The 12,172-nt window shown below is 41.2% G+C and overlaps 1 protein-coding gene across 4 annotated transcripts in view; it reads left to right on the top strand.

Moving 5' to 3' along the window:
* The window catches only part of LOC140733404 (frizzled-3), a 90,932-nt gene that overhangs the window by 57,247 nt on the left and 21,513 nt on the right, over window positions 1–12,172 (top strand). For all 4 annotated transcript variants that reach the window (XM_073056688.1, XM_073056686.1, XM_073056687.1 and 1 more), the window contains exons 4-5: window positions 4,588–4,784; window positions 6,269–7,286. In XM_073056688.1, the coding sequence (XP_072912789.1) occupies window positions 4,588–4,784; window positions 6,269–7,286 (1,215 nt within the window). The remainder of the gene's footprint in view (window positions 1–4,587; window positions 4,785–6,268; window positions 7,287–12,172) is intronic.

The raw sequence follows: 12,172 nt of genomic DNA, 5'->3' as shown, positions 1-12,172 counted from the left end.
CGGCGTAGCCCGTATGCACAAGTATACATCAATGGTCTTTGAGTATTATGGACCATCAAAGACACTTGTGCATGTAAATTTGGGAATTTTTGTAATGTATATTAAGCTGTACCAGATACATTGCTTTGCACAGACTGGAGTAGCATAGCAATCTCGTTGTTGTGAGCAATAACTATAAAGTTCTATTCTGTTCTAAAGAGCATCCTAACATGCAGCATCACAGCATCAATGCGTGTTACAGAAACTGCACTGCAGTAGACAGGAAGGTTCTACAATACTGCCCAACACATCATCAGCACCAGCCTACCCATCATCAAGGACGTATATACAGAGAGGTGCAAGAAAAAAGCTAGCAACATCATGAAATATCCCACCTACCCTGCTATGGACTGTTTGTCCCACTCCCATCAGGGAGGAAGCTCCAGTTAAAAGGAAAAGTTTGTGAACCCTTTGCAATTACCTGGTTTTCTGCATTAATTACTCATAAAATGTGGTCTTAACTTCAAGTCACAACAATAGACGACCACAATCTGCCTAAACTAATAACACACCAACAATTGTTCTTTTCATGTCTTTATTAAACACATTGTTTGATCATTCACAGTCCAAGCTGGGAAAAGTATGTGAACCCTAGTATTTAATAACCGGTGGAACTTCCTTTAGCAGCAATAACCTTCACCAAACATTTCCTGTAGCTGCTGATCAGACTTGCACAACGGTGAGGAGGAATTTAGACCATTCCTCCATACAGAATCGTATGAACAGCCCTCTTCAGTTCATGCCACAGCATCTCAATTAGGTTAAAGTCTGGATTCTGGCTTGGTCTTTGTGTTGGAAAAACACATTTTCTTTTTAATCCATTCTGTTGTTGATTTACTGTTGTGTTTCAGATCATTGTCTTGTTGATGAACCAACTTCTATGAAGCTTCACATGACGGACTGCTACCCTGACAATTTGCTGCAAAATGTCTTGTTGCAATTTTGAATTCATTGTTCTCTCAATGATTGTAAGCTGTCCAGGCGGTGAGGCAACAAAGCAATTGCAAACCATAATGCTCCTTCCACCATGCTTCACAATTGGGATGAAGTTCTGGTGTGCAGTGCTTTTTCCTCCCAACATAGCAGTGTGCATTTCTGCCAAAGAGTTCAACTTTTGTCTCATCTGTCCACAGAACATTGTCACAGAGGTATTGTAGAGGTATCCAGGTAGTCCTTTGCAAACTTAAGACATGCAACAATTTTCATTTCGAGAGCAGTGGTTTCCTCCATGGTGTCTTTCCATGAATACCATTCTTGTTCAGTGTATTTCCTATAGTGGACAGATGAACAGAGACTTTAGCAAGTTCTAGAGATTTATGAAAGTCTTCTGCTGATACCCTTGGGTTCTTTTTCACCTCCTTCAGCATTGCCGTCATGCTTCTGGTGTGATCTTTGCAATATGCCTACTCTGAGTGATACTAGCAACAGTACTGAATTTCCTCCATTTGTAGACTATTTTTCTGGTGGACTGACTAACTCGGGTCTTTAGAAATTCTTTTGTAGCCTTTTCCAGCTTCATGCATCTCTACAATTCTTCATCTAAGGTCCTCTGAAAGTTGTTTTGATCGCGGCATGATGCACATAAACAGATCTTGAGAAGAGCAAGCTCTGTCAGTAGTCTGACTTAGTGTGTGTTTTGTATTGGGCAGGGCACCTCTGCAACCCAGTCCTCCAATCTCATCTCATTGATTGGAACACCTGACTCAAAATGGCTTTTGTCGAAGGCATTACTCCAGAGATTTACATACTTCTCTGAACCTAGACTGCGATTGTTTAAATGGTGTACTCAGTATTGATGAGAAGTACAATTGTTGGTGTGTTATTAGCTTTGGCAGATTGTGGTTGTCTATTATTGTGACTTAGATGAAGGTCAGACCACATTTTATGAGTAATTAATGCAGAAAAACCAGTAATTGCAAAGGGTTCACAAACTTTCTTGCAACTGTATGTAGCATCCACGCCAGGACCACAAAACTTAAAAACAGTTACTTTCCCCAAGCAATAAGGTTGATCAGCACCTCACTCACTAACCCACACCACCTCATACCCACCACCACTACTTTATCATTTCCTGCCACAGTCACCTTGTGTACAGACACCCCTGTGTGTAGCATCACTTTAAGAACATACAACCAATCTATCAATATAAGCTATATCAGTTCATTATATGTATTGTGTTTTATAATTATGGTGCTCTTGTTGAGTTTTTGTGCTGTGTTTACAGTCATGTACTGAAAATGACATTAAACAATCTTTAATAGAAACATAGAAAACCTTCAGCACAATACAGCACTTCGGCACACAATGCTGTGCTGAACATGTACTTACTTTAGACATTACTTAGGGTTACCCATAGCCCTCTATTTTTCTATTTTCTAAGCTCCATATACCTATCCAAGAGTCTCTTAAAAGACCCTATTGTATCTGCCTCCACCACAGTCGTCAGCAGCCCATTCCATGCACTCATCACTCTCTAGGGTTTTAAAAATAAATAAATAAATAAATCTTACCTCTGGCATCCCCTCTGTTTCTACTTCCAAGCACCTTAAACTGTGCCCTCTCATGTTAGCCACGTCAGCCCTGGGGAAAAGCCTTCGACTATCCACACAATCAGTGCCTCTCATCATCTTTTACACCTCTATCAGGTCACCTCTCATCCTTTCCAAGGAGAAAAGGCCAAGCTCACTCAAACTATTCTCATAAGGCATGCTCCCCAATCCAGGCAACATCCTTGTAAATCTCCTCTGCACCCTTTCTATAGATTCCACATCCTTCCAGGAGTGAGGCGACCAGAACTGAGTGCAGTACTCCAAGTGGGGTCTGACCAGGGTCCGATACAGATGTAACATTACCTCTCGGCTCTTGAACTCAATCCCACAGTTGATGAAGGCCAATGCACCATATGCCTTCTTAACCACACAGTCAGCTGCTGAGTCTTACCATTAATACTATATTCTGTCATTATATTTGACCTACCAAAGTGACCCACCTCACACCTATCTGGGTTGAACACCATCTGCCACTTCTCAGCCCAGTTTTGTATCCTATCGATGTCCTGTTGTAACCTCTGACAGCCCTCCACACTTGTCTACAACCACTCTTTGCCTTCTGTAAGCAAGCCAATTCTGGATCCACAATGCAAGGTCCCTTCGGATCCCATGCCTCCTTACTTTCTCAGTAAGCTTTGCATGGGGTACCTGAAATCCATATACACTACCTCACACTTATCTGGATCTGGATCCCATGCCTCCTTACTTGCTTAGTAAGCCTTGCATGGGGTATCTGAAATCCATATACACTACCTCACACTTATCTGAAATCCATATACCCACCTCACACTTATCTGGGTTGAACACCATCTGCCACTTCTCAGCCCAGTTTTGCATCCTATCAATGTCCTGATGTAACCTCTGACAGCCCTCCACACTATCCATAATACCTCCAAGCTTTGTGTCATCAGCAAATTTACTAACCCATCCCTCCAGTTCCTCATCCAGGTCATTTATAAAATTCACGGAAGAGTAGGGGTCCCAGAACAGATCCCTGGGGCACACACTGGTGACCAATGCTCTCCTACTGAGAGACTTGACACCTGACCAAGCTCATTTCCCAATACCTGATCAAGCACCGCTCCTCTTCTTGTTAGGCTTATCTACATATTGTGTCAGGATACCTTCCAGAACACACTTAACAAATTCCACCCCATCTAAACCTCTTGCACTAGGGAGATACCAATCAATATTAGGGAAGTTTAAAATCTCCCACCACGATACCCTTGTGATTATAGCATCTTTTCAGAATCTGTCTCCCTATCTGCTCCTTGATGTCCCCGTTACTACTGGGTGGTCCATTTTTAAAAAAAAACACCCAGTAGAGTTATTGACCCCTTCCTGTTCCTAACTTCCACCCACAGAGACCCAGTAGACAATCACTCCATGACTTCCTCCTTTAATCATGTAAACGTGTGGGTTGAAAGGTTAATTGTCCCTAGTTGTAGATGAATTGGATATGGGGGAGGGGTTGTGGAATTCAATGTAAAATAGTTTAAATCTGTTATACATTTGAAGTAATGTATAACTGATTATTAAGTGAAAAAGAGTTATTGTTGAATGACCTGGAGTAGTTTTCCAGTCAAAGATCTTGAATTGATTTATATCATATTATGAATCTGTTAGATCAAGTTTAAGTTCAGTTTATTGTACATATGTATACTGCCAAATGAAACAACATTCCTCTGGACCACGATGCACAGTACAGGATGCTCCAGTTTCCTCCCACAGTCCAAAGATGTACCGGTTAGTAGGTTAATTTGTCATTATAGATTGTCTTCTGATTAGGCTAGGGTTAAATAGGTGGATTGCTGGGTTGTATGGCTCATTGGGCTGGAGAGGACTGTTTTGTGTTTTATCTCTAAAATAAATAAATGCACACATAGCACACAAGTCATATGGTAAAAATGATGATCTGGTTGTCTTTAAACCTTGTATGGTGTGCATTGAATTCTGCAAAAATAAAATTATATATGCTGTCATTCTTTTTCTCTTTCAGCCATTCCACCCTCTTGTAAACTTGGAATGTTCCCAAGACCTTCAGCCATTCCTCTGTGCAATGTATGCTCCGATTTGCACTGAATATGGGCGTGTTACTTTGCCATGCCGTAAGCTGTGTCAACGGGCGTATGTGGAGTGTCATAAACTAATGGAAATGTTTGGTGTCACATGGCCTGAAGAGATGGAGTGTGTAAAGTAAGCAAACTTTAATCCTCCTGAACCAAAATAAAAAGAAATCAACAGAAATGTGATAGAAAATGTTGGAGTTTTTCCAACAGATCTGAAAATTTCTGATGGAAAGATGAAATGTATGACTAAATAAAAGACCCTGCCCCAAAACTTTTGCCAGTTTGTTTTTCTTTTTTGCCTGCCACATGGGCTTTTACAGTGGTTTCTGTTCACTTCAGGTTTTGAACATATTAGTTTGTTTAGCAATAATCTAATTCATTTGAGATTTGTACCTTTTATTTCAGGTGCTGTCAGATGCACTGACCTTGTTTTCTTGATATTTGCATAACAGGAAAATGCATACTTTTAAAACTATCATTACAGGCTTACTAGCATCCTACCTGTGGATTTTATTTTATGGTCATTTGGGTCTTGGTGTGTTTTAATACATAAAGGTTCACTGTGTCAGTTTTGTCTTTGGGGAATATGTGGCTTTAAAGTCTGATATAGGCAGGAGAGAACTATTCCAAGAGATAAACGCCACATGCACCACTGCTTCCACGTTGAGTGTAATAGTGTCCCTCAAAGAATTGACAGTTTCATCTTTCCATTAGTTCTGTACCCAGGAGAATTGCTGAATTTTGTTTTCAATGATAGAAACTGTTTTTCTCAGTAGTTAATTTTCAGTTTGCAAACTTAACTTTCATACATGTGCTGATCTGCACTAGGTTAAGACCAGGCAATTGATGAGAATAATGAAAAGGGCAGAAACTCTTATTCCACAAATTTCCTTGGAATAGGGGATTGAATAGGATTTTTTGAACTGAATTACAATGATGAGGGAAATAAAACACCATACATCTTGCTGGTAAACTGGATGGAAACAAAATTACCATTTTTCTGGTGGTTTTGTGATCATGTTATTCTGGACTATTTATAACAACCTATCTCAACCATTAAGCTACAAAAGACAAGAAGTAAACAAAGTTCCATTGCCAAATTATTTTGTGACGCATGAGGCCAAATCTGGTTGCACTTGCCTTCTGCCTGTCTTGCTCATCTTCCAAGTTTGATGCAAAGATTATTACCTGTGTTCCAAAAATTGGCAGATTAGGGAATTGGTCTTTACTCCCAAACATGCTGATACAATGAGAGAAGAAAACATAGCCCAACAGTGAGGGGAAGATGCCTTGCATTTACTAAGGACAGTTGGGTATGAAGTTGAGCCTAGTGTGACCTGTAGTCAATGGACCCATCTGTTAGTAAAGCCATGATCAGTTTGGGAAGTCATGCTCATAATAGACTGACAGCTATGGAGGTGGAAATCGCCTCCAATTCTCTTGTAACCCTTGGGTTCTCAAGCTTCCTAAACACACACAATTTTGTTAATTTTAGTCAATATACCTACAAATGGATTTTTTAAAAATCAGAAATCAATGTATTTAGTGGGAATTGCATGTCACACATAAATTGGACATTAAGTCTTGCATTTTGTTTTTAATGCTCCACAGGTTTCCAGATTGTGATGAAGGGTATCCACGGCAAGTTGACTCTGTTTTGGATGGTGACCCCACAGAGGAAGCCCCAATGGCTGTTCAGAGAGACTATGGCTTCTGGTGCCCAAGGGAATTGAAAATCAATCCAGAGCTTGGTTACTCCTTCCTTGGGGTCACAGATTGCTCACCCCCTTGCCCTAATATGTATTTTAGACGTGAAGAACTATCCTTTGCCAGGTATTTCATTGGGGTGATATCCATTGTCTGCCTGTCTGCCACACTGTTTACTTTCCTCACGTTCCTCATTGATGTGAAACGGTTCCGCTATCCAGAGCGCCCAATAATCTTTTATGCAGTCTGTTACATGATGGTTTCCTTGGTGTTTTTTATTGGCTTTCTTCTTGAGGACACAGTTGCCTGCAACAGAAATGATCCTTCTGTTTACAAAGCATCCACAGTAACACAAGGTTCCCACAATAAGGCATGCACTATACTGTTTATGGTACTGTACTTCTTCACAATGGCCGGCTCTGTGTGGTGGGTCATCCTTACCATAACATGGTTTTTAGCTGCTGTTCCCAAATGGGGCAGTGAGGCAATAGAGAAGAAAGCCCTGCTGTTCCATGCAAGTGCCTGGGGGATCCCAGGAACACTCACCATCATCCTCCTTGCCATGAACAAAATCGAAGGGGATAACATCAGTGGTGTGTGCTTTGTCGGACTATACAACGTTGATGCACTACGATATTTTGTCCTGGCTCCGTTGTGCCTGTACGTGGTGGTGGGAGTTTCCTTGTTACTCGCTGGTATAATATCACTGAACCGCGTGCGGATTGAAATCCCATTGGAGAAAGAGAACCAGGACAAGTTGGTGAAGTTCATGATCCGTATTGGTGTGTTCAGCGTTCTCTACCTCGTACCACTCCTTATTGTGATTGGATGCTATTTTTATGAGCAAGCATTCCGTGCTGTTTGGGAGACAACGTGGATTCAAGAGAGGTGTCGTGAATACCACATTCCCTGCCCTTACCAGGTATGCACTTCTGCAAAGTCCCCCAAGCCAGTTTGGTCTGAAGGATCAAAGGGAAGGTGGCACATTGTATTAAAAATTGACTGAATGGGAGAAAGCAAAGATGAACAATCAGCAGGAATATTTGTGACTGAACATGTTGTATGCACTGATATTCCACAGAGTTCATATTTGAGTGATATGCTCCTTGTGAGATTTCTTGTTTATGTCATTTATATCTCTTAAATATCGTTCTGATGGTACCAATGCTAGTAACATGCATGATAGTGAGGAGCAAAGTTCTTGGCTATACATGGGTATCATTGGACTAGATATGTGAACAAAAATATTTGCAAATCAAATACAGAATTAAAAACTGAGAGGTAATGCATGATCACTATTGGTGCGTTTGGCTTTCTCTACTTTTGAACCACTTCTGATCGTAGTTGGATGCTGTTTCTCTGAGCAAGCGTTTTGTACTGTTTGGAAGGTGACATAGATTGGGGAGGACAAAAAGGGCAAGGGAAAATGTGATGCAGTGCAAGATCCCAAGAAGTGCAGAGGAACAGCCTTTTGGAATGCATGTCCACAAATCCCAAAAGAAAGCAGAATAGAAAATTGGTGACTTGATAGGAGTTGTAGGTAGAGTGAACAGCTTGCCAAGGCAGACATGACTAATAACAACTATTTTAATACCTGGATAGTCGGAAATGGCAGAAATTGGCGCCATGATAGTATAGCAGTTAGAGTGAACACTGATACAACTCAGAGCGTTTCACAGTTCATTTCCGGCACTGTTCTGCAAAGAGTCTCTGCATGTCCTCCCATTGGAATCCATGGGTTTTTCCCAGATGCTCTGGTTTCCTCCCAGGATCCAAAAATGTAACTTGGAGCATCGCCATTGTGTCATGGCTGATTTATTATCCCTCTCAACAACCCCATTGTCCTGCCTGCTTCCTGTAACCTTTAATGCCCTGACTAATCAAGAACCTATCAGCCTCTGCTTTAAAAATACTCAGTCACTTGGCCTCCACATCCATCTGTGACAATGAAAACCACAGATCTGCTACTCTCTTGCAAAAGAAATTCCTCCTCGTCTCTGTTCTAAATGGATATCCCTCTATTCTGAGGCTATGCCATCTGGTTCTAGACTCACCCACTATAGGAAGCATCATCTCTACATCCATTCTATCTCGTCCTTTCAATATTTGATAGGTTTCAGTGAGATCCTCTCCTCATTCTTCTAAATTCCAGCAAGTACAGGCCCAGAGCATTCAAACACCCTCATATGGTAACTCATTCACTCCCTGAATTATTGTAGTAAACCTCTGGACCCTTTCCAATGCCAGTACATCTTTTCTTAGATAAGGGACCCAAAGCAGTTCACTACACTCCAAGTACCATCTAACCAATGCCTTATAAAGCCTCAGCATCACATACTTGCTCTTATATTGCAGTCTTCTCAAAATGAATGCTAACATTGCATTTGCCTTCCTTACCACCGACTCAACCTGCAAGTTAACCTTTAGGGAATCCTGCATATGGACTCCCAAATGCACCTCTGATTTTTTAATTTTCTCCCTGTTTAGAAAATAGTCTACAACTTTATTCCTTCTACTAAAGTGCATGACCATACACTTCACAGCACTATATTCCATCTGCCACTTTGCCAATTCTCCCAATCTGTCCAAGTCCTTGTGCAGACACTGTTTCCTCAACACTACCTGACCCTTCACCTATCTTCGTATCATCTGCAAACTTGGAGACAAATCCATCAATTCAGTTATCCAAATTGTTGATATATGTAACGTGAAAATAAGCAATCCTAACACCGATCCCTGTGGAACACCGTTCACCACTGGCAGCCAACCAGAACAGGCCCCCTTTATTCCCCCTCTTCGGCTCCTGCCAGTTAGCCAATCTTCTATCCATGCTAGTATCTTTCCTGTAATACCATGGGCTCTTAATCAGCAACATAGAACATTACAGCACAGAAACAGGCCTTTTGGCCCTTCTTGGCTGTGCCTTATATATGCGGCACCTTGTGAACAGCCTTCTGAAAATCCATGTAAACAACACCTATTGACTCTCCTTTATCTGTCCTGCCTGTTATTTCCTCAAAGAATTCCAGTAGATCTGTCAGGCAAGATCCTCCCTTAAGGCAACCCTGATGACTTTGGCCTACTTTATCATGTGTCTCTTAAGTACCCTGAAACCTCATCCTTAATGAATTCCCAAATCTTCCCAACCACTGAAGTCAGGCTAACTGGCCTATAGTTTCCCTTCTTCTGCCTCCCTCTCATCTTAAAGAGTGGAGTGACATTTGCAGTTTTCCAGTCCTCTAGAACTATTTCAGAATCTAGTGATTATTAAAAGATCATTACTAATGTCTCCAGAATTTCTTCAGCTACCTCTTTCAGAGCCCTGGGGTGTAGTCCATTTGGACCAAGTGATTTATCTACCTTCAGACATTTTAACTTCCCAAGTACCACTTTCTTAGTAATAGCAATTACACTCACTTCTGCTCCCTGATATGCTCAAATTTCTGGCATACTGCTAGTGTCTTCCAAGTGAAGACTGATGCAAAATACTTATTAGATATGTCTGCCATTTCTTTGCTCTCCTTTACTCCAACATCATTTTCCAGCAGTCCATTTACCACTCTTGTGTCATCCACTATTTTTTTTGCTATTTTGACCAATAGACCATAAGATGCAGAAGCAGAATTAGGCCATTTGGCCTGTCAAGTCTGCTCTGTCATTTCATCATGTCTGATCCAATTTTCCTCTCAGTCCTAATATCTTGCCTTCTGCCCGTATCCCTTCATGCCCTGACCAATCAAGAATCCATCAACCTCTACCTTAAATATACCTGAGACTGCCTGTGGCAACTAATTCCACAGATTCACCACTCTCTGACTAAAGAAATTCCTCCCCATCTCCATTCTAAAAGAATGCCCCTCTATTTTGAGGCTGTATCCTCTGATCTTAGATGTTCCCATCATAGGAAACATTCTTTCGTCATCCACTATCAATGCCTTTCACCATTCGATAAGTTTCAATTAGGTCACCACTCATTCTTCTAAATTCCAGTGAAGCCAGGTACAGAGCTATCAAGCGCTTTTCAAGTGACAAGCTGTTTAATCCTGGTATCATTTTTGTAAGCCTCCTTTGAACTCTCCAGTTTCAGCGCATCCTTTCTAAGATAAGGGGCCCAAACTGCTCACCAGTGCTTTTATTTTCTAGTCTTCTGTAAATGAATGTTAACATCCCATTTGCCTTCTTCAACCCAGATTCAACCTGCAAATTAACCTTTAGGGAATCCTGCACAAGGACTCCTAGGTCCCTTTGCACCCCAGCTTTTTGTATTTTCTCTCCATTTAGAAAATAGTTAAACTGTTCATTTCCACCAAAGTGCATAGCCACGCACTTCCCAGCACTGTATTCCATCTGCCATTTCTTTGCCCATTCTGCAAATTTGCCTAAGTCCTTCTGTAGCCAATCTACTTCCTCAAAACTGCCTGCCCCTCCACCTGTCTTAGTATCGTCTGCAAACTTCGCAACAAAGCCATCAATTCCATCATCCAAATCAACTGACATATAATGTAAAAGAAATTGGTCCCAACACAAACCCCTGTGGAACACTGCTAGTCACCAGTAGCCAACCAGAAAAGGCTCCCTGTATTCCCATTTTTTTTTTTGCCTCCTGCCAATCAGCTACTGCTTTATCTATGCTAGAATCTTTCCTGTTAATACCATAGGCTCATAGCTTGTTAAGCAGCCTCATGTGGTACCTTGTCAAAAACCTTCTGAGTACACAATTTCAACTGATTCTCCTTTGTCTATCCTGCTTGATATTTCTTCAAAGGATTCTAACAGATTTGTCAGGCAACATTCTCCCTTGAGGAAACCATGCTGACTACAGCCTATTTTATCACGTGCCTCTAAGTACCTTAAAACCACATCTTCCCAACCTCTGAGGACAGACTAACTGGCCTATAATTTCCTTTCTTCTGCCTCTCCCTTCTTGGCGAGTAGAGTGACATTTGCAGTTTTCCAGTCTTCTGGAACCATTCCAGAATCTAGTGATTCTTGAAAGATCATTACTAATGCTTCCTCAATCTCTTCAGCCATCTCTTTCAAATCCCTGTGGTGTACACCTTCTGATTCAGGTGACTTCTCTGCCTTCAGACCTTTCAGTTTCCCAAGAACCTTCTCCCTACTAATGGTAACCACACATTTCATGATCTTGAAACCTGGAACTTCCACTATACTGCTAGTGACTTCCACAGTGAAGACTGATGCAAAATACTTACTCAGTTTGTCTGCCAATTCCTTGTCCAACATTACTCACTCTCTAGCATCATTTTCCAGTGGTCCGATATCCACTCTTGTTTCTCTTTTACACTTCTAAAAACTTTCCCCTAATTCTCTTAACTTCCCATTATTTTTGTTCTATTATATGTCCTCTTTGGTTTTTATGTTGGCTTTGACTTCTCTTGTTAACCATGGTTGTGTCATCTTTCCTTTTTCAATACTTCCTCTTTGGGATATATATATTCTATGCCTTCTGAATTGCTTTCAGAAATCCCAGACTTTGCTGCTCTGCCCTCATCCCTGCCTGTGTTCTTTTCCAATCAATTCTGGCCAACTCCTCTTGTGCCTATGCAATTCCCTTTACTCCTCTGTAATACTGATAAATTTGGCTTTAGCTTCTCCTTCTCAAATTTCAGGGTGAATTCAATCATATGATCACTTGCCCCTAAGGGATCTTTTACTCTCAGCTCTCATTAATCAATTCCAGTTCATTGCATAACACCCAATCCAGAATAACTGATCCCCTAGTGGACTCGTCCTCCCTTTAGAATTCTTCTTCATCTTTGGGATGTATTTATCCTGCATTTTCTGAAT

The sequence above is a fragment of the Hemitrygon akajei genome, chromosome 9 (genome assembly GCF_048418815.1).
Source record: "Hemitrygon akajei chromosome 9, sHemAka1.3, whole genome shotgun sequence".
Lineage (NCBI taxonomy): Eukaryota > Metazoa > Chordata > Chondrichthyes > Myliobatiformes > Dasyatidae > Hemitrygon > Hemitrygon akajei.
Note: the sequence above shows the minus strand (reverse complement) of the source record. Positions and strands in the feature narration are given on the sequence as shown.